The sequence below is a fragment of the Pelobates fuscus genome, chromosome 2 (genome assembly GCF_036172605.1).
Source record: "Pelobates fuscus isolate aPelFus1 chromosome 2, aPelFus1.pri, whole genome shotgun sequence".
Taxonomy (NCBI): domain Eukaryota; kingdom Metazoa; phylum Chordata; class Amphibia; order Anura; family Pelobatidae; genus Pelobates; species Pelobates fuscus.
The window spans coordinates 423,877,579-423,900,684 of NC_086318.1; the positions used below are offsets into that span (position 1 = coordinate 423,877,579).

General features: G+C 36.8%; 1 protein-coding gene across 1 annotated transcript in view; it reads right to left on the reverse strand.

Moving 5' to 3' along the window:
* The window catches only part of KIF16B (kinesin family member 16B), a 303,581-nt gene that overhangs the window by 106,456 nt on the left and 174,019 nt on the right, over window positions 1–23,106 (reverse strand). The window contains exons 18-23 of the mRNA XM_063444040.1: window positions 18,800–18,853; window positions 16,550–17,908; window positions 15,402–15,560; window positions 14,899–15,007; window positions 13,486–13,536; window positions 592–714 (exon numbers count right to left, since the gene is read on the reverse strand). Coding sequence (XP_063300110.1) covers window positions 592–714; window positions 13,486–13,536; window positions 14,899–15,007; window positions 15,402–15,560; window positions 16,550–17,908; window positions 18,800–18,853 — 1,855 coding nt within the window. The remainder of the gene's footprint in view (window positions 1–591; window positions 715–13,485; window positions 13,537–14,898; window positions 15,008–15,401; window positions 15,561–16,549; window positions 17,909–18,799; window positions 18,854–23,106) is intronic.

A 23,106-nucleotide genomic window follows, 5' to 3' on the forward strand; every position in this document is an offset into this window, starting at 1 on the left:
CCTTTGCAGTTTTATAACCCCCATTTCTAACTACAGTGAAGCATGCACTGCGATGGAATATGCCGACTCTTCAGAAATAAAAGTTCAACAAAATCTGAACATCTGCTTAAGGAAGTTCAACAAAACTGTAGGCAGAGGCTTTAAAAATGATAAAGCAAAATAAGCAGACAATAAGAGTCTGTTGGTAATTCTGGGTTAAATATAAGTTATAGAGACAAAGAATGGAAATGACAAATTTCCTTTTTTCAGGTGTTGTAACTCTCAGGGAGCTCATTTCAAGATATTTGTTTGATCAGATTAAAGTACACCCCCGCGCCATGTTTTCGGATACAAATGAATAAGACACTAATATAATGTTCAGAAAATATTAGTGAAGTTTCACATTAAAATTTAAACAAACATTACTTTATCCTATTCTGCAGAGAAAAAACTATTACATAAAAATTGAGTGAACACAAACAAGCACTCCTAGATACACTAACCCCTTTCCATACTTCAAAAATGTAAAAAAAAAAAAACAAAAAAAAACAAATAAAGTAGTAGGATTAAAATAGAGAAGAACTTTGTCAAGCAACACAAATAATGATTTACCTTGATTTCAAACTCATAATGTTCATCTTTTCCTTGTCCACAAAGAACGTAACGAGGGATTGTTATCCGAACCGGATCTGTGAGGTCATCTGGATTAACTCCCAATGAACGTGATATCAACCGCTAGAAAATCATAAAAAGATGAATAGACAAAACAGAAAGTTCAGTTTATCGCTTATGTATTTTAATCAGGATATAATATTGTAATAATAAAAAAATGATATAGTAATTAAGTGTTTTCTCAAAGCTCAGCAGTTCAGAGCTGCAATGACAGTAGGGACACACACACTTTAGTACTACAGTTTCTGAGGACTGAAACTTCACTGGACTAACAAACCAGCTGGATCAGAACCATACCTCTCAACATCTGTAAAGAACTAAGATGGGACACTTTAATTTAGGGGTGTGAGTGGGGCTGTGGTCAGGGGCAAGGCAGTTCTGAGAAATATTAGGGGAGTTACTAATAATTTCGAACAAGCACAATGTATCTTATTAACACAGACTGATTTCTAAACACATTTATTGTAGTTTAAATACACATTACTGGGAGTAGTATTGCTGTGAAGCTCTGTTATACACTCAGACACATTACTGTGAGTATTATTGCTGTGGAGTTCTGTTATACACACAGACACATTACTGGAAGTAGAATTGCTGTGGAGCTCTGTTATACACACAGACACATTACTGGGAGTAGAATTGCTGTGAAGCTCTGTTATACACACAGACACATTACTGCGGGTATTATTGCTGTGAAGCTCTGTTATACACTCAGACACATTACTGGGAGTATTATTACTGTGGAGCTCTGTTATACACTCAGACACATTACTGGGAGTATTATTGCTGTGGAACTCTTTATACACTCAGACACACCAACAACATTGAGCTCCTAGAAAAGAGGGACATTAGGACAGAAAAGAGGGACGTGGGGATTGGGGAACTTGGGAGGTATGTCAGAACGCTGTATGTACAGTATCAGTGGTTGTCTGTTATTTTTATAGAGATATCACACTTTATTTCCAGCTGCATTTACAAGCACCTGGTGTCATTAAAAATCAAACTGTAAATATGCAAATGCCAAGGTCACATTCACACATCCCTATACCTAATCACTTGTACTGCTAGCTCTAACAAGGCAGACTGCTCTAGAAGAAAAGGATGTCTCACTGCTCCCCCTCCCAAATATTATCGGTAGTTTTGTTTATGTTGGACTCCAATATATGGAATAAGTAAGTCCACTGAGACTTTCAATAGAACAGTCAGTTCCTACTGATCAAGCATCTCTGTCTATGGTCGGAGTGTGTTAACAGGCATGCCAGCTCTCAATCTGAGCTCTGCCAATTATCTCAAGCACCAAACAAACAAACTGAAACATTTTTGGAACATTTAATGTAAAGATGTTAAAGAGAATCTATAGTGTAAGGATTACAAAACTATAGTGCCCTCTGCCCCCCCCCCCCCTCCACCACATAAATGGATAAAAAGAATCCTTTACTCACATACCAGATTCCAGCGCCGATATCCCGTTGCGCTGGGTCACGGGCCGCCTCCTAATCAGACAGGGGGACATAATGCACAGGCGCAACGAGAGCCACGAGCACAGTAGACCATCCTAATATGAAATCATTGAATCAAGGACTAGATGTCCTTATGCAGAGTTAATTTAAGGGAGTCAGACTCAGAATCCAGGTAATGCCTCTAGTGGCTGTCTTATAGGCAGCCACTAGAGGTAGTCTTAGTTCTGCAAATTTTAAAAAACGTCAAAGTTTTACATTGCAGGACTGAGGTGGACAGTGCACCCAGACCACTTCAATGAGCTGAAGTGGTCTGGGTGCCTATAGTGTCCCTTTAAACCCTCTGGGATTCAATCTTACATTTCTACAAACCCTACCTGACGAAACAAGTCGATACATCTCACATACCATGAGTTTAAATGAATTACCAACACGTGTGTTCACTCACATATACCGTATTTATCTCAAGAAAAATAAAAAAATAATCACCTGCTGTACTGCTTTGTATTTGTGGACCTATCAGGAGACAACATTAAGAACCAGCAGCACAGATTGAGGGAGAGAAAGTTCTGGGTTTCACTGAGTCAAAGACAAATTCAAGAGCAAAGACGAATGCTGCCTTGGCACGCGTGCGGTGCTGGCACGGAAAACGTTAGTCTTTATCACTTTATGTCAGATTGTGCCAAAGGAATTGAAGAGGCTCCAAGGTAGCAAATGTTACCAGAGGAAAGAAACAGGTCAAAATGCAATACTAACTTCCTAATAATGAAATATAGTTACATAAACTTGAGGACATACAAAGTGAAGTGCTGCACTCAAACTCCCAGTACTCTTAGTCGACAGCAATGGCTTCAGTATTAATCAGCCCAAATACATAGAATGATTGATAAATAAAAAAAAAATTAAAAAATTAAAAAAAAAAAAAAGTTACCTGCGCACTGTCGCAAATCCTTATGCACATTTAAATAAATGGAGGCTTTTATTGTGACTGCTTTGCTATTAAAGTTCACAGATTAGAAAGACAAAGACTCTCAAAAATATTGAATTAGTCAAAGATGAGAAAAAATATGCATGTTTAAAAAATGGGCAACTGGGTGTGTAAAACGGGCGATCTTTCATTGACCAAAAGGTTGGTTAATTTCAAGGTATTTGCAAAAAGATTTAGAAAAAAAAAAATAAAGAATACTTGGATTAGACATTTTTTTTTTTTTTTTAAGAGATCGAAAAGTGCCTACACTCTTTCAGTCCCCTTGGCTATACCGCAGGCCAAGTACCAGAGTTTATATGTGTGTCATACAGTTACCATCACTGTTTAAATGTAAAATAATGGACAGGACTAGAGAAATGTTGAATGTAGGGAAATGCTAAAGGCATAGTTTGTATTTCTGCCTGATCTGGGTCACATAATGACAGATATTTCGAATAGCAGTCCTGTAGCAGTAAAAACAAAGTATGAAAAATGCCAGATTTTGGTTGTCTTTCATCTTCAGCATGTGTCTGAAGTCACTTTAACCTACAGTTCTATAAGGAAACACCATTTCTGAAGGCACGAATATGAGACTAGTTCACATATATAACAGCGAAATAAGAAAATAATTGAACATTAAAAAATATATCATGTAATTACGCATTACACATTTCAATAATAATAAAATATGTTTATTTAAAAAAATTTCTCTTATAAACAACAAACATATATTATTGGATTGTGACATCAATACTTTATTTCATTTATTTATGAACACATTAGTAAAACAAGGAAAATAAATTGACTTTTGTTGGCTTCCTTGCAGAGTTAACATCTTCGGTATATGTTCATTACAAATAATTTACAGATCACATGGGTTGCACTGTATGGTCAGCAAAACCCTGTGATCTAATTTAATGAACACACAAACTGCATGAACGAATACATGAACTTCTACCAATTAAAACAACAACACAGCACTCGTTAAGAGTAGAAAAAAATTAAACCAAGTGCTTCACTAATACAAGGAAACAGAGCAGGGACCCATAAAAACAGGACTGATGGAGAACGACTTCATAGAGCATGGCCTTTTCCATGGGTCCTTAAAGCGGCACTGTCATGCCGAACTTACCTTTCCTCAATCTCTTCCTCTTCTACCCCTCTCTCGGGATCTGTTATTCTTTTCTTCCTCTCTGCTATAGTGGGGGCCTGGGGGGAGGACAGTAGGCCCCCCCTCATTATCTGTATGGCCCCCACCCGCCGCTCAAGGGTGGGGGCTGGGGGGGGGACAGCAGGTCCCCGTCCCCCCCATTGTAATTTGGTCCGCCCCCCCTTATTGTTATTTAGGGCCCCCACCCACCGCGCAGGGGTGGGGGCCGAATAGTAAGGTTTTTTTTTTTACAGTGAGCAGCTCATGGAGTGAGGGAGGACATGGGGGGGGGGCTTATGAAATGGCGGGGAGCACTGCTCCCTGCCGCTTCTATCTTTACATATTACAAGGAGGGAGCTGCGTGCCGGTAGCTCCCTCCTTGTAATAAACTGAACGAACACTGATACACAGTGTTAGTTTGTTAGTCTGGTTTTTCTATTCATTCATTCGTCTGTCTGATGAATGAATGAATAGATGAAATTCCCATTCGCATGTCAAGGTGTTTCACTGGGCATGTGCGGGAATCTCAGTGCTATCTAGTGTGGGCAGATGACGTGTCCCACAGGGACTTCACCTACACACACACAAAGATGGCGGCGCCCAGAATATAGATCGGGGCAGAAAATAAAGATGAATAAATAGGTAATATGGGGGCTTAGGGGCACTTGGGTGTGACTAAGGGGTCAATTGGATGTAGTGGAGGCGGGAGGGGGGTTAAAAAAAAAAAAAAAACGGGATTCGGCATGACAGTGCCACTTTAAATACCAGGCTCACAGCTAATCTATAGAACCATTGTAAATAAAAAAATTAAAAAAATTAAAAAATTTAAAAAAACAGGCTTGTAACACTAAACGCTACAAAAAATGGTGTCTAGATTGCTGAAAATTAAATTGGAATACTTTGGAAAAGAATAGAAGTTTGGGATTAAAATCACGCTCATTATTGCTTCTTTGTTTTGTATTGTTGTTTTTTTTTGTTCGTTGTTTTTATCTTTCTATTTTTTTATTTTCTTTTTAGAGAGAGCGGGTAAATCACAGGTTTCCTATGATAATAACCCTTAACACATAACCCCTAACATTTGTGGTTTTTGTTGTTTTGTTTTTATTTTGTTTGTATAGTATGTCAGAGCATAGGCTATCAGTGAATAAATTGATAACTCCTCCAGCCTCTGCTTGTTTTATGGCAGTTTGCATGTTACATACTATACATTCACGAAAACAACCAGGAAACGCCCTGATAATCCACCTGCATTGGGGAATTAATTCAGACAGAAAAGAACTACTACTTGTCAGTATGAAGCTTTTCCTTACGATAAGCAGCACCCCATGATACCGATGGATCTTACAGAGTCCTTACAAACTCAATTTATATATTTTTGAACTAAATAGAAATGTACATGTCATGCAAAAATGTGTCGCTTTGCACTTAAAGAAACAAATGTGTCTGTACATTGTGCTAACCCATTTGACATACACAGGATTATTTACTAAACTGAGAATTCAAAATGAAAGAAACAATATACGGTCAGGAACACAAACATGTATTCCTTGCCCTATAGTGTTAAAAACATGATCTGGCCCCCATGACTCCCTAAATATAGTAAAATATTACCTTTATTGCAGCCTGCTGCTGTTGGCTCTGCCCCTGATCTGCCTGACCTCATCAGAAGTGTAGATCAAAGCCAATCACAATGCTTTCAGGCAGATCAGGGGCACAGTAAGCACAAGTCAAACACTGCCCTGGCCAATCAGCATCTCCTCATAGAGGTGAATTGAATCAATGAATCTCTATGAGAAAAGTTCAGTGTATTCATGCAGAGGGAGGAGACACCAAATGTCAGTCACTCTGTGCAGCACTGCCCCAGGAAGCACCTCTAGTAGCCATCAGAGGAGTGGCCAGTGAAGTTATCACTAGGCTGCAATGTAAACACTGCATTTTCTCTGAAAAGACCGTGTTTACAGCAAAAAGCCTGAAGGGAATGATTCTACTCATCAGAACAAATTCAGTAAGCTGTAGTTGTTCTGGTGACTATAGTGTCCCCTTTAAGGTCAGTTCAGCTACACTGGCTTTAAAAATGTAATTCACTTTAAATTCTCAATTTAGTAAAAGAAAAAAAAAACTGCAAATGTAGCCTCTTAGCAAGTTTAGGCAAATCTAGGCTTTTCGATTTGTTTTAATCATTCCAGAAAGAAAAAAAAAACAGCATACCATATATATCTCCCCATCTTATTTACCATACTGTATCTATCTACCGTATATCTTATCTGCTTATTAATCATTCAACGTAGTTTATCTATACTATGTCTGTCTAGAATATCTTTCATATTACCCTGTTATGTCTAGCTTATTTTATTTTATCCAAACAGGTACATTTAACAAATCCTATCCATCTGTCCATCAAATCAATTCAACCGAGTAATACATTTACCTACCTGCCCATCTTTCATTTCTGTTCATAATGTAATATTAGTCATCTACGTACATAAAACATTTTTTAATAAATGAGTTTCTGTAGCTATAAAACTCTGAAATAAGATATAGTAAGGTTTCGGGAACAAGCAATCATATAATAATAGCTTAAGAGTTTAGTAACTGTTGTAGATTGCCACAGATCAAAAATAATTATGTTCTAATAAAGGGGAGACAACGATAATAGCCATTTAAAATGTATATATACATTTAGAAGATTAAGCTTGTTTGGGTAAAAATGGAAAGCAATGCAATTACAAGGTAATAACAAGCTTAATTTCATAATCCTTTATAGACCACTACTCTTCCAACAAAAATCAATTACCCGTAGGAGAGAAAAAGCAGGTCACTGGTTTCAAAGGTTGATGTAATAGAGAGAAAATAAAATGCTTTAATGTGTATGTAGGAGTTAATATTCCATAATAAACTGTATTTGGATATGTAAAAGTCCCTAACGGTCACGACATTATGCTTAAGGCATTACGAGAAACACTGTTACAACTTTTAATAAACGGTAGTGTTTGCAATGTAACAGATGCTTAAAGGAATACTACAAACACTAAGGAACATTTCTTTGTTGAAGTGACTTATTTGTGAAAAGAGTGCCCTCTTTTTTTCCATTTCATAAAAAGTGCAGATTTCATTGGAAATTTGCACCTTAATAAAATAATCTTGTTACACCCCCCTGGCTCTCAATCAGATAACCAGTCATTTTACTTCCTGGTTTGTTGAGCTCAGTGGAACTAAACTCAAGAGGCAGCAACTGCCCAGAGCACCTGCCTTGCAAAGACTTCTCATAGAGCTGCTTTGGGAAATCTGTGATTGGACAGCCACAGAAAGTCTGGGCGGGGTTAGAACGGGAGGGCTTGCAGAAAAATGCAGCTTTTGTTTTCATTGGTGGTATCTACACAATGTGGTGTTCTATACCACTGCAGCAACTTGCAAACTTAAAGGTAGCAGTCACCTATTTTGTTTTAGGTTGTCAAATATGTTGACATTTTAAGCCAAAATAATAGAGTTGGAATTTCTTTCTGAAGCTATTTTGGCCTTAAATTATACATTACCTGTATATTATACACAAACCCATAAATAACTCAGCATACTCATGCTATACACCCAGGTGTTGACGGCTGTGGTTAGAGAACTTTAGATTTTTTTTCATTCTTTTACAGTTTGTTGGGTTTGCCATATGGGAACAAATAGTGTCAGTAACATTTTCTGCTTGTTTTTTCACACGGTAATAGATTGTTGTCATATTTCATTTATTACGGACATTTGTATATATACTGATTAAATAATAACAAATCAAATTAAGTTAATATCTTCTGCCAAATGAAATAAAATATACATAAATGTAAAATATCCTCCATTAGCTTAAATTTACAGTATACGATTCAAAAACCGATAAATAGATACATCATGTTTTAGTTGCCTTTCAGCTTATAGTAATATTTTTTTTAAATTATTTACTTATAATAAAACGATATGTACTATATAATAAAGCAAGCTAGCCAAGTATGGTGTTATTATAACTAAATAATTGTAAATAAAACAATTTTAAAAAAATAAAAAGAAAGAAACACTAGCTTACAAGTGAAAAAAAAAAAACACACTTTAAAAATGTTTTACATCATCTATGAAAATTAGTAGAAGGGGACAAGGGGGACTTCGTTCCAAATGGTAGTGACCCTTTATGTAGTCTTGTTTTTTGTTTTTTTTGTATTTTATTATTATTGAGCAAAGAATACAAACCTAGTCAGTCACATATTTAATAATAAGAAGGGCATCCTCAAGTGAACTAAAAGTAATTTTCCACACATCTGTTTCTGTTGACGAATTTCCTGTTAGGCAAGATTGGGAACTGACTGGCACTAAAACGGTGTCTAGTGAACCCTCACTTAAGACATCTGGTTTAATTGTTGAAAACAATATGGTCATTTTGGTTATATCATCCCTGTCTGTTAAAAGAATACACTTTAGGTGACGCAAACTGTGCACCTTAATTTCTTCAGAAGATAAAGATGGAGATTTGGACCAGGAGATTGTTCCTGGGTGGACCATATTGTCATTGTACAGAAGTGCTATAGAGCTATTAGTGAGCACTAAAGATCTATACACACTTTGCTGGGACCTGGATTCCTCTTTTACGGTTGTGTACAGTAAGCACTGCATATCACCTAGTGGTGGTTTTATGTCATTTAGATTTTCATGAATCAAGTAAACCATATCTGCTAACATGGTCTTAAATTTACAGGTCAGTTTCAACCCATTTGCTGCAACAAAGTCAGTTATATTGCATTTCCAATCAAGTGAAAGCTGCATCAAATCATTCTTCAAGAGTGGATGGTTTACGCAATTTGCATAGTCTGATTTGCTCATTAGACGTTTGGCCAAGTCTTCACACAGCTGTTGAGTGTATCTTGTCCTGAAAGTATAAATAGTTAACAGACATTCTTCAGCCTGTCCAATAAACTGTATAGCTTGTCCTCCGAAGCAAATATGAAGTCCTTGGACATTGTCCAGGGGAAGACTACAGAACATGACAAATGTAGTATTGGAAAACACTATGGCATAGAGACTGGATCGGAACAAAAGTACACACGCAGGAAGGGGCTCACAACCTGGGCAACTGGCAACACAAAGCCAGTAAAGGCTTTTAAATTCATTCTTGTCAACATGAAAGTCCGGAAGAGCACTCATTAGGTAATCTAGCAGTTCATGTGTTGGATAATATAGAAGCGTCAAACGCTCTGCTGGGAATGGCACAAATGCTTGTCTGAAAATATTTCCGAGCTCATATGTTTTTTCACATCGATTCACAGAGTTAATTATTTCTTTCTTTAGCGATATCTCACGAAACTTCATCTGTGTGGTTCTCGAATAACTGATGTCCGATTCCCTAACGCCATACAACTGAACTTTGCCCTTGCTGCCATCCTGATATGAAACAGAGTGGACAGACTCTGATTGTAGGAAATGTTTCATAAATTGTGTAGATTTCATGAATGGAAGAGCTTGAAAATACTTGGCACTGCTCCCCTGCGCATTCCACAGCTCCGTAGCCTGCTTAATTACAGCGTTTACTACTGGCAGTTGTTGCTCTTTATAAATATTGGTAATTGTGCTAAAAATGTGTTGGAACCGATATTTCTCATTTGCATTGACATTCATTAATTTCTCCTCTGGGAAAGTGGAAGAGTCATATTTACTATCAGTTTCTTTTTGAATCTCACACTGACAAGCAGAATATGGTGGAATATTCTGTTGTGTTGAGTTCTCCTTTAAAGAATTTCCAGACAGTCCAGTGATATCAGGCAGAGTATTTTGTAAAACTGAATGGGGTTCAGCATGTTCTTTATATGCAGTAGGAATCTCGGAGGACGAAACCTGCTGTATATAAGAATGTTCAGATTGAGTTTTTAAGAAATCACAGTCACACGCACGATTCTCTAAATCATTGCCTTCTGGGGTTTGAAAGAGAGAGAATGGAACATTTTCATGAGTTCCGTCTTTGTTAGGGTGCTTTCTATAAAGAAGGTGAAAAGGTACACATTTTGTGTCAGGCAAAAAGTCAAAATATTCACTTATAGATGATGAGCTTCTCTTTTTCTCGTCTGTGAAATAGGACTCTTGAGATTCACAACGCATTTCAGCATGAACAACATACGAATTAGCAGTCAAAGGATTCACGTTCTTGGTTTCGGTTCCTGGCGCGGTTGTGTATCTCGTAGGTTTTGTAGAAGTGGTGTCAATCTTTGGTGTATGTCTGATCCTTTTAGGACGTGTCTGAGATGAGTCTACATTCTGCTTAAAAAGCAAAGAAATGAATAGACGTAACCCAATAACCCATCCCAATCATTGCACATAAAAAAAAAAAAAAATATTCAGAAAACGTGCAATCGAGAAAAAAAAAATCATTCGATAATTTGTATGAATTAAAGAAAATGTATTTCCTTCATCACTTTATTTACAAACAGGATCATTTTACTATTTAATATATTTTGTTTAAAGAAAAATCTTAATTGGATGATATCATGAATGGGACCAAATCTACGGATAACTATATATGCAGCGAAGTAGAGCCTACAGCAAACACTCTCCATCGCATCTATGATCTTGCCAACCAAATTTACTATTGGCTTTTTTCAAACCTTATGATTTTAAAAATCAGAATGGGTAATAAACCTATTTAACTTTATTAACAGATCATCACAGCCAATACATTATATATATATATATATATATAAATTAAATCTGCCTAATGCTCAGATGAAGTTATATGTCCCTCCTGTAAGTGGAAGTTGATTCATTATGGAGACGTTTAAAGGTACAGCAGTGACAATAGAGACAGTGTAATAAGAGAAGAGGAAACAAGAGAAGGCCGTAACTGGCCAAGTACCGGTAGGTTTTGCATAAAAAAAAAATGAATACATTTGAAAAAAGCTGCCATACCCTATCCTTTAAACCAATTCTCTCCTATAACTGTATATCCCAATAGGTGCACTGTAATAATTTGTATGCATGCAATCCTAACTTTTTATTTCATTTACTTTATTTTTTTTACCCTTGTTACCAGTCACAAATTATTATATTAGTGTTACTCTTTACTTTATATTTCTCTTCTATTGGTAGTTTCTGCTTCTCTTTGTTATTAAGTATGTAATGACTTACCTTCCAGCTCTAAACTACTATCTACTTAAAAGGAGGATTTAAATTGTTCTCCTAGAACCTTTTATGTTTCCACAACACTCTAGTCAAAATTAGAGTAATTACATTTATTTATCCACATTTAAAGAAATAGAAATAGAAGAGAGAGTGAGAAAAGTTTAAAAGAAGAAAAAAAAAAAAAAAAAAAGAGGGAAATAAATGAAAAAGGAGAGTGTTAAGGAAAGGAGGGGGGGGGGAGTGAAACCCATGACACCAGTAAATGTGTCTATAACCTTTCAGAGTGTCTGTGGTTAACTATCACAAAGCTATTTTTTGTAAGCGGCTTGATTTTCATATGAACATAATATCAGTCCTATCGCTCATGCAATATCTATCGCTCATGCAAGTATGTAAAACCCCACACAGCGACAGTGTCCTCTCCTAGGGTCCTCCCCACCCCAGGGGTATATTACAGAAACTGAACTCTGGTCCCTTTGTCCCCTTTTCCCGCCACCCAACCATGGGGCTTCCCACTTCTTGTGACAGGGGGTCTTCTTCCCAGGAGCCCCTTTGTCCCCCTGTTCCCGCCACCCTCATATAGGATCCTCATCCCATGAGCCTCTGCACCTGGGAGTCACAGCACGGGAAAGCTTCCCGCCTCCTTGGCTCCCATTTACAGAAAGCCCGCCAAATCAGCCATTGTTCCCAAAGGATGCCCACACCAATCCCAGGGACCCCCATAACAGTACCTGCCTCTAACCGTCTCTGTTCGCAGGGTCCCTGTGTGAAACCAGGCAAGGGAAGCGTCTCCTATCGGGCTACAAATGCTCCCCCTGGGAGAAATGTGCCTTGCTTATACGAACAGCAGCCACCCAGGGAAGCACTCATTAATTACTTCCCTTGCAGTTTCACACTTATTTTGCGAATTGTTAACGTTCTAATTGATTGACGTGAACATTCCAATGGGTACCGGTGAGGGCCTCGTTCAGGAACCGAAAAAGGTGAGACACCATCCACAAATGCTCCCCCTGGCTGGCGTTCATCTAGACAAAATGGCGGCCACCTGGGGGCGGCATGCGCTGATTGCTTCTCTGGCGTTTTGTGGTTTGACACATTGTTGCGAAGTGTGAATGTTCTAATCGACGTTCTAAGTGGTTCATTGAGGTGAGCAGGCGCAGCACATGAATATACTGGCAACACACATCCTAAAGAAGGGCAAAACCCCCGAATAGCAGTGGTCCTGCCACAGAGGTCATCAAGATTAACGATCTTAGCCTGTGGGACCAGCATCACAGGGAGACCAGAACACTGCGAGATAAGCAAGTAATATACAGGGGAGTACATATAAATAGAGAAGATAAAACTATAGTGTTAGGAATACAGGTTTGTATTCCTAATGCTATATTGTTCCTTTAATGGGATCCCATTAAGCCATCCTTTTTGCAAAATATCCTTGTGACAACTACCATTGCAGCTGCCACAATCTTCTGGAAGGTGAGGACATAGTCAAAGCGTTTGATGCATCATATAAGATTGACATAAAGCACTGAAAGATCCACAATACCCGATTAATATCTATCTGATGTCAAAGTTCTGTCCTCATCTTTATCTTCAGCAAAATTCCTTATAGTTCCTTTGATGCATTCCTGAATAGTAGATATCTTTCATATAATGACCCGCCTGTTGTAAACTCATCTGCCTCAAGCACCAAGCTTGTAAGTCTTCTAGTTGGGCAAATATGTGCCTCCAGCTGCGAAATACTGTTATTGAACCCCTGCTCAACTAGGCCTGGCTAGATCTAATGAACTGAACTTTACTTAGCTTGTCTCTAGATCTAACCTTGGTTCTATCTTAGTTTTTCGTCTGATATCAGTTCTGACAAACCTGTCTGTTTACTAGTCACACGCGTACAAACACACACAGGCAGAAAAAATAGCATAAGGTCTCAGTATTGTTTTTAAATATAGATTCTGTAACAAATAAAGGATGGTAGTGCAAACCTCCACCAACGAGAATAGATTGTCATGAATTTAAATCAACAGCTCATTAAGGAAACACCAGATTAAAAAATGATTCAACCAATTGGACAGCAATTGCTTAAAGACAAAAATTAGCAGGAGTGGATTTAAAAATGGTGTACATACCTCGTATTTCAGTTTTCTTTGGGCAGTGCCATTAAGGAACATTTCACAGTCCTGTAAATATTACAGAGATGCCAGTATAACGTCATATAAGAAATTGTTCCATTCAACATTAAATTAGATGAGAGAAAGGAAAATATGATAGAAATGCATTTAATATAATACTGAGTTTATAGAGTGTACTTGTGGTGTTGATTTCTCGAGCTCTTGAACATCCATATTTCAATCACGAAAAAAAATAAAAAATTATTGCACTGTTTCTTCCAACATACAATATCATAGTCATTTTGTCTAGTTTGTGGTTTCATCACTGGTTGCACTTGGGTTCTGTGACATGGAAGTGATGGTGAGGAGAGACATTTATATTGTATAAAACTTGACAAATGAGAACTATGAAAAATCTGTCTTTACGTTTTAAGATCTCCAACCCTTTCTTGTGCTGAATAAAATAATGTCCTTTTGTCATTATTCTATATGTCACACCCTCAATCCAGACGCCTGCCACCATTACCACTTCAAATCACTTAAGTGGTTATCGTGGTTGGAGTAACCCATTAACAGAAATCTAAAACAGAATTGAAAAATGTATGAAATTAAATGTATTGCATTCAGTTAATGCTAATTTCCTATGTTGTTCTGTAATGTTTTGTATTATTTATGTTTTTTCTTGTAACAAAAAAAGGAAAAAAAAAAAAAAAAAAAAAAGATTGAAGAGAATTAAGTAACCATTGGATTTACCGTAAATTCAAGAATATCATTATGAATGTGATCTGTTAACTTTGAATATGCTGCTTTTTGTGAGTGGAAATTATCATTTTAATTTTAAGTAATATTTCTATTGCAAGAAATGTTGCCACAGTCCACAATTAAGACAAGTTGACAGATATTTAGCGCAATTGAAGAGATATGTATGGACGGGAATAGGTGCAAGATTTAAAGGGACATTCCAAGCACCATAACATCTACAGAGCGCTGTAGTGGTTTTGGTAGCAGGAGAACCCTGCCTTTCTTTCCCACTTTTGAGCATGGCTTGACTTCTTACTCCCCACTTCCACTACTTCCTACTGAGAGCCGGAAGATCAGCTAATTGAGTGCAAGCGCTAGTTTAGCTCAAAAAACAGAATTTCCAGCTGTCCATTGGTGTTGAAGGTGAGGGAGTGATGCCTGATGGACTCTAAGTAAGAAGTCAAACTGTTCTAAAACTGGGGGGGCGCTAGTGCACTCCTGGCACCATAACCACAACAGTGCCCTGTGTTTATAGTGGAGTGCTCCTTTAAGTTTATAATGATTTAATATATATATATATATCTATATATATCAATATGAAGATACTTTGTAATGTTATCAGAAACCATATAAATAATTCTGCAGTACCTGCACAGGGGCACAATTTAAAACCAAACAAACTATACCTACCTTCCCGATTTCAGAAGAACAAGAAAGGGTAAGGCTCCGGAGGTCTTCACACTGCATATTAATATTTTGTAGCCGCCTCTGCACTTCTTCTTCAATATAAGCATGTATTCTGAATACAGATAAATACTTTAATCATCTAGTCTTCAAACATAAATTGTGCTTTTGTAAGGGGTCAAAACAGTCCGTTCCCTCAAAACACTTAAGATTTGCAATTTACACTTGCACTGAGCGTATATGAAACATAAAATCAAAAAGCATATTTGCCTGCAATATCCACTTACTATTCCGTGCACTTGGCAATTTAGACCTAATCATATAAATACTTTAAAAGCTGCAAAAAGAACATTTTTAGTACAATAACAGTTTCACCGTAACGTGTACCTTACAATAACAATAGGCCTAGCTAAAATGATCAAAGCATTCATCCATGCTGTGTAGTTATTATGGCTCTGCCCATGTTTTACCATGATTACTACGGAAAGGTTTTAAATATGATTATATACCTGTCATCAGTCAATTGAAGTGAATGCGACTGAAATTTAACTGGGCTTGCAGGAGAGTTGGCGGGAGTCTGCTTTTCCTCAATGGATCCCGAAAGACTTTTGAGATGCGGATCGGTATCGTGTATCTTCTGCTTTAACTGTTCAATTTCATGAGATAACCTGTATTTGATGTAAAGAATGACGGTGAAACATATGTGCATGATATTATTAAAATAAAATTTGTCTTTTATAAAACTGACATGGAATCATATGGAATGATTACATAGAGTTAGGTAGCAATATATATTAGCTTTTCTTTTTTTTTTTTTGAATGTGTACATGTTCAAACTTCAAAATGCTTCCTATCTTATCTTAGATCTTTTTGATTCACCCAAAACGCTGAGAATTTAATTGAAACCCGTTGCAGTTCTCATTAGAAATGTGCCTGTCTTAAATGCCAACACTTGGACTGCCTGGTCACCTAACCAGATTTCCTCAACCATTAGTACACACATGTTGGAGATATATCCAAGGAAATAGGGCAACACAGTATTGTAAACGCCAGAAAATGAAACTAAATATTTTAGAAAAGGAAAAAAAATATATAAGTATAAGGCGGAATTTAATCCTACCATATATAAAGGGGTCAGTGTGATAAGGAAACTCTCGTTCTCCTAAAAGAAATTTAATGTCCACTGACAACTTTTGCCACCTCCGTAGGGTGGGAAAATAAAGCTAAAAAATCTCCAAAGAGTAAGGCATAAAATAGCAGTGTTTATTGCAAAATTACAAAATAAACACAAAAACTGTCATGACAAACTAGGGGAGCCACCACACTTATTTATTTATTATTATTTATTTATAAAATATTTTACCAGGAAAGGTACATTGAGATTTCTCTCGTTTTCAAGTATGTCCTGGGATTAACACACTTTGTACCACAAGGGTACACATAGATTTTCTCACCGTATGGGTGGAAGTCCAACTACTGCTATGAATTCATGGCACAACACAGACTGCAAGAACATATTTTTTCATGTAAATTATGCACAAGAAAAATCTAAAAAGCAAGCCAGGACAAGAAAAATAGACTTCTTTACTGAAAATGTTGCTATTACAGCTTTTTCTTTAGATGTTTTGGAAGAATTACTGGTTTTAACTTGGCTTACCTTTCCCTGTCTTGCTCCAATGCCTTCTGCTCTGCTTCCAAACTTGCCTGCAGACCAGCCTGCTCCTGACTGCTGTCCATTGCAGCGAGTTTGCGCTTTTGTTCTTCAATTTCAACATCGATGGTGGAATGGCGCTGAAGAGCAGAGTGTCTTCTTTCCAGTTTAGCCACTGCTTGTTCTAAAGCCTCCCTGTGCTGTTTTTCCCTGGATTCAATAATTTCTTTTTCCTTCTTCCGAACTTTTTCTTCCTGGCGAGCAATGTTTGCTGTAAATTCAAAGGTCTCTTGAAGCTGCTGCAACTGGTCACTACTGGCTTGAAATTGTGCAAGCTGATCAGCTTTCTCTTCAATCTCTTTTTCTACCTGAAATAAGGTTTTATCAAGCCCAAGTAAACCACTATCCAGAATCTCAGATGTCCTTTGCTTTTCTTCTTGAAGGGCAGGTAAACGATTCTGTTTTATGTAGAGAAGTTGCCTTTCTTTGCAATGCAGTCTATACTCCATTTGCTTAATCAGTTCTGCTTCTTCTGGTATGGAGGATGTTGAGTCTATGGAGCTGTCTTCTACTTTCCTGTAAAGATCTACATAGTCTGCATTTGAAAGGCTCAGTTTACTAAGGACATCACGGTCTCCAACAATGTCCTTCTCTAAGCTCTCTCTTTGTTGATTCAAGTCAACCACCAAATTTGAAAGTTGATCTAACTGCATTTTCTTAAACTCTGTGTACTTATTTATTGCTTTTTCAACATCATCTGGATCTTCATCACCTTCTGATCTTGCTTCTTTGGCACGTAAAAGATCTTCTCGGACATCATCCAGAACCTTTATTTCTTCCTCTAACCTCAAGAAGTCACCACTTTTAAGCAACTGAATAATTTCTTGTTTTTCACGGAGTTGTTCTTCGAGACGGATTACTAGCTTTAGCTGTTCTTGTTCTTGATCTTCAAGCCGCTTCTTCTCCATATCTAGCTTGGAGTACTGCTCGTCCTTCTCTTTTTTCAGTTTTTCTAATTCTTTGAAGATCTCCATTTTCTCCGCTTTTTCTTGATTGTGAAGTTCCTGAAGCCGACTTAGCTCTTCTTGAACTTTTACAAAACATTCTTCTTCCTGTTTCTTTTTTTGCAGTTCTAAATCCTGTTGCTCCTTTAATCTTTCTTCTTCAAATTTCTCTTTTTCAGCCAGCAGGTCTTTCAGTCTAGTTTCAATGTCCAAGCTACGGCGTTTCAAGCTTTCTTCTTGTTTACGGATTTGCAACTGAACAATCTCTGTTTCTTTTCGCTGAGATTCAACTTCCTGTTGCATTTTCTCCAATTCTGCCTTTTCAAACTTCTGCTTTTCCTCCATTTCTTTTATCAATTTTCTAGAAGAGAAATATTAAATGAAATCAAACATTCCTTTACGATACACATTGGGAGAGTGCTAGATCTACAAATTTAGAGTATTAAGAACATGTTTCCTTATTTATAACACCTTCACTATTTCAATACAGAAAATAAAACTGAGAAATTTATGCATTAAAAATAACTGCGTGTACCTATGTATAATCTTTAAATAAATCACGCAGGTTGGCTGATATCTTAAAGCAGAAAATCATCTAGTACACCGTACATCTAGTACAAAACATTGGACCTTGTTGTCATCAAGACATTAAGAGAACCTATAGTCCTGAAAATAACCATCGTTACATCAGGACCCTTCTTGCAATGTGCACACTATTTACCTCCCTTTGCCCTATAAAAGTTAAAGTAAATAAATGTTACCCACCTCGTTTCTAGCACTTGCACTTCTCCGCTGCAGCCTTCACCCCGGGTGATGTCAACAAGCATGCCGACATCACCAGAGACCCCTATTTCTCATAGAGGAAGGACCTCTAGTGACTGTCAGGAAGACAGTAGAGGCATGCTGAAGCCTTTTGACATAATCCGTACCATTTTTACAAAACTCCAATGTTTCACATTAAAGGGTTATAAGATAAAAGATCCAGCGCACTCACTCATTAAACCGCAACTTCAAAGTTCACAGACATTAAAATAATAAAAAATAAAGATTGTATATATATATATATTCCATGTGATGAAGTGGTCTGGGTGACTTAAATATGATACATAATAAGATACATTTCAGTCATTTTTTTTCTGGCAAACACAAACTATGTGTAAAAATGGTGTAAAATTAACAACAGCTTGTTAAGGTTCTTTATCAGACAACCCAGATATAGTTACCGGTAGGTATATTTTTTAATAATATTTACCTTTTACTTTCCAGCTTTTCGAACTCTTCTCTTTGCTGCCTTTCAAATTCCAGTCTAGTAATAAAAAAAAAAAAAAAAACACTAAGGTACAAGAAAACAAATGCATTAAAAACACATGAGACAATGAATGGACACTGGAAAATGCATTCATAGACGGTTTAAAATGCAGAGAGCTTTCTCTCTCCACTTTTACAGAAATGAAGAATGACTCGGGCAGGGGAACTAATTAGGTTTGCTGCTTCTGGGCACATCTATTTGAAACTCTAAATGTAAATGCATTTCTTAGAAGAAACTATTTAACTGGTAATGTTAAATAAGACAGATAAATGATTAGCACAGTCTTTGCGAGTTCACTACATTTAGACATGGCAATCAATACACAGAAATTGAGTTTCTCTACCTTAGACAGATTGGTCCTTTTAAAGGGAAAAGGCTGCCACCGGAGGTAGAGAGAAAGCAAAGTGATCAATTAAGGAAAAAAAAAAAAAAGGTTAAATAACAACAACAAAAAAAGCACACAGAAAAAAAAAAAAAGAAAAAAAAAGAGCACAAACATTTTAAGCCAGATTAACTGAAAGACAAAGGGACATTTTTTTTTTGTAAAATGAAATTAAAGGCTATAGAAAATGAAAATAAAGGCTATAGCCGATATGCAGCATGTTCTTCTTATACTAATTATATTTTCACCGACAAACATAAATGCACACATTTCTGTTTTTTGGGTTTTTTTTACGAGGATGTTAGATACTTGAAATTGTACACTCATTTATATATCTTCATTCTGCAGAGTAGTATCAATTTGATTCCCGTAGACTTCATGGTAACAGCAGAATGAAACTTTTGCAAGCATATCACATTTATCCATTTTTTACAAATAATTCTATAATGTATTTTGGCATAACCTGTCAGTTTACAAAGGAAGGGGGTACTGCCATGACAGATCTTTAGTTGAACACTATCTGAATCTCAATGAATTGGTCTGGGTGCAGTGGTCCTGTCGTTTTAACCATACGATGAAAACCATTGCCGTTTTGACGAAATGGCATGGTTTACCTTAAAGTGAAACACACTTTTAGTCACTGCAGGACTACCTTTGCACTGATTAAGTAAAATTCCGTCACGTGACATTGCAGCTGCCATAGGAAAGTATTGATCCAATGCGTTCCTAAGAGGAAGCTTGGATGCGCAGCATACGCCACGCATGTACATTATATTACGCCACCAACTCCCCTCTTAGAATTGCTATCCTGAAAGTATGTGCTTAACATTTTTATTCACAAGAATAAATATTGACAAAAAATGTAAAAATAATAATTATAATAATAATAATTACTTTTGTGTGTTAGGGAAGGCAATATAAAAATCTGATATACCTTTGAAACAATGATCTCTTCTTTTTGAATAAGCTTTAATGGGATGACGTTTTTGAAATTATTAACTTCTTTTTAAATATATGAATATTTTTTGATATATTAATATATTTTTATACATGATATATTTTTTGCTATTGTAATATTTTGAAAATAAAATAAAATTAAAATGTTTATCCAAAAATATTAAATTAATTTGAATTAATTATGAATGCTTGTCCAAAAATGTTAACACGAGGGCCAAAATAAGTCTTGAATAAAAGTGTAAATGTAAATCTACTAATCGTGTAGAATTATATTCCTTGTGAAGGATCAGTGATGTAAGATAAGTAGGATAGGTAGGATAGGTCAGCAGCACCGAGTGAGTCTCGGTGCTGGAAAAAGGTAAGAAATGTATTTTACTAGAGACAGGGGCACTATAGTGTTACAAACACAAGATTATTTTCATGACGCTGTAGCGTTCCTTTAATAAACGTGATGTCATTTGCTTGTATTCGGTTATGGTTAAAGTTTAAGTAAACATTTTGTAACGGTCCCTTGTAAACAAGCATGCTACATGTAGAATGAAAACAGTCCTTTCTGGTCACTGTGTATAGTGATGTAACCCTCACCAGAACTTCTGAACACAAAGCTTATAACCACACACAGACTGGTTGGTGTAAGCTAGAGGTATGTCACAGGATGCAATGTTGGATCAGAAGACAGTACCCAAGTGCTCATTGGGAATTCGGAGTGCCCAGAACCCACAAAATCAGGAGTCGTATAAACTAGAGAGGTCCCTGAAATACCCTTTACATACGTATCTTTTTTTGAACATCTGGATAAGAACACTGTTTATATTTACTCACAATGTATTATTTTACAGTCTAAATAATAAAGTTTTTGTAATGTGCATATAAATTTACTATACAAGTAATTTTATACAGTGTTCCAGTGTAACTTTCCAGTAGTACATGAATTATATATGAATTACATAAATAGTACATGGAGACTATTTTCTTCTTCCCGTACAGTGAAGAAAAGAAAAAGTTTGTAACAAATATGTAAATTCGATTTAAAATGAATAAAAAAAAAAAAAAATACTACAAATATAAAGAAAAACACAAACTTTGATAAAAGGAGACATCTGCACCAAAATACACTTAAAGCAGCAAGAATAACAGAGAAGAAAGAAAAAGTTTGGAGAAAAACTAAATAAAAATAGTGTATATACATAGTAACCTAGACAGAATATAATGACTATAGTCTATTGAGTTCAATCTGTTCCTGTGGATGGTGTTGAATCTAAAGTCTGGAGACATTTCTAAGTATTTTCTCTCTCAAACTTTCACCCTGGCAGCGGCTATGTCTAGAAAGAGCCTCTGAAATCAGAAAGGTTGGAGCCAAAGGCTCTTTTTACTATTATACGGAATCAACATGTTCTAGGTATTGATTGAGGTAAACTTGAAGTACCGTTGGTGATTTGATGACAAACCCCGGAGAAAATATCTCATGCTTTGTGCAGAAGGATAAGAAATGCGAAATGCAGCATATTTTATATCGGCCGATTCCATGGCTAGAGGAGATTTTAAATAGATAGAGACACGGGAGTATTGATACGTTCACCTGTGACACAAGCTTAACAAATAAAAAAAATGTTTAAAAAACAAAAGAAAAAAGAAAAACAGCAAAGCGAACAGTTTGTAAGTTATAGAATGATGAGCAAATCTTTCCAAAACATATTAAAGAAAACTCCAAACAGGCGTGTCTGACAACTCTCCACTATAAGTAATCTAACGGTTTTAGAATTGGCACTATAACTACTACTGCATGCTTGTTACAGGTAATGCGGAATGTCCACTTTAGAAATATATGTAAAAAGGAGTGTGAGTGCCTGGGGAACCCAGATAATTGTCAAAGCCTTTGAAAACAGTTTGACTCTTAACACAGAGAAAGTGCAAGGAAACTCTAGCACCATAATCATTAAAGAGACACTAGAGTCACCAGAACAACTACTGCTTATTGTATTTGTTCTGATGAGTAGAATCATTCCCTTCAGGCTTTTTGCTGTAAACACTGTCTTTTCAGAGAAAAGGCAGTGTTTACATTATAACCTAGTGATAGCTCCACTGGCCACTAGAGGTGCTTCCTGGGGCAGCGCTGCATGGAGACACTTAACTTTCCTCATAGAGCTGCACTGATTCAATGCATCTCTATGAGGAGATGGTGATTGGCCAGGACTGTGCTTGACTTGTGCTGTATCTGTCCCTGATCTGCCTCCTTGACAGCGTCATCCAATCCTAAGCATTCTGATTAGCATAGATTAACACTTCTGATGATGTCAGCCAAGCAGTCGGATCAGAGGCAGAGCCAGCAGCAGCAGACTGTAATTAAAGTAAGATTTTACTATGTTAGGGGATTATAGAGGAATAAGGGGTAGGAAGGGAGGGAGGAGGGGGGGCTAGATGGTGTTTTAACACTATAGAGTCAGGAATATGTTTGTGTTCCTAACTCTATGGTGTTCCTTTAAAAAACAAAACAAAAAAAAAAAACAGTATTAGTTATGGTAGTTGTTCTTGGTTTCCGGGCACTTCAATATTGGTCACTATGGCTCTTTTAACCATTCCATTGCTGAGTTAACCTCATAGAATGTCATAAGTCTGCAAGACATGCAACCATACAGATAAAATGTGTATGTTGTACATTAAATAATAACAGTCCATACTCCACAGTTAGAGTGTCCCTTTAAATAGCTCATCATTATTGCTAACCTTAGTATAAGGGTTAGAGATGGGTAACAGCAATCTTGATGCAAGAGGCTGAGTTTTGACTGCCACTTCCAATTTATTTTCTAGACAAAGCTCAATGTTAGAGCTACAGTGTAACATTGTACCAGCGTGACCTTCTTTGTAAATATGAGTGACATTAGCCTAAACGGACCCGGGCACCGCCGCTGCC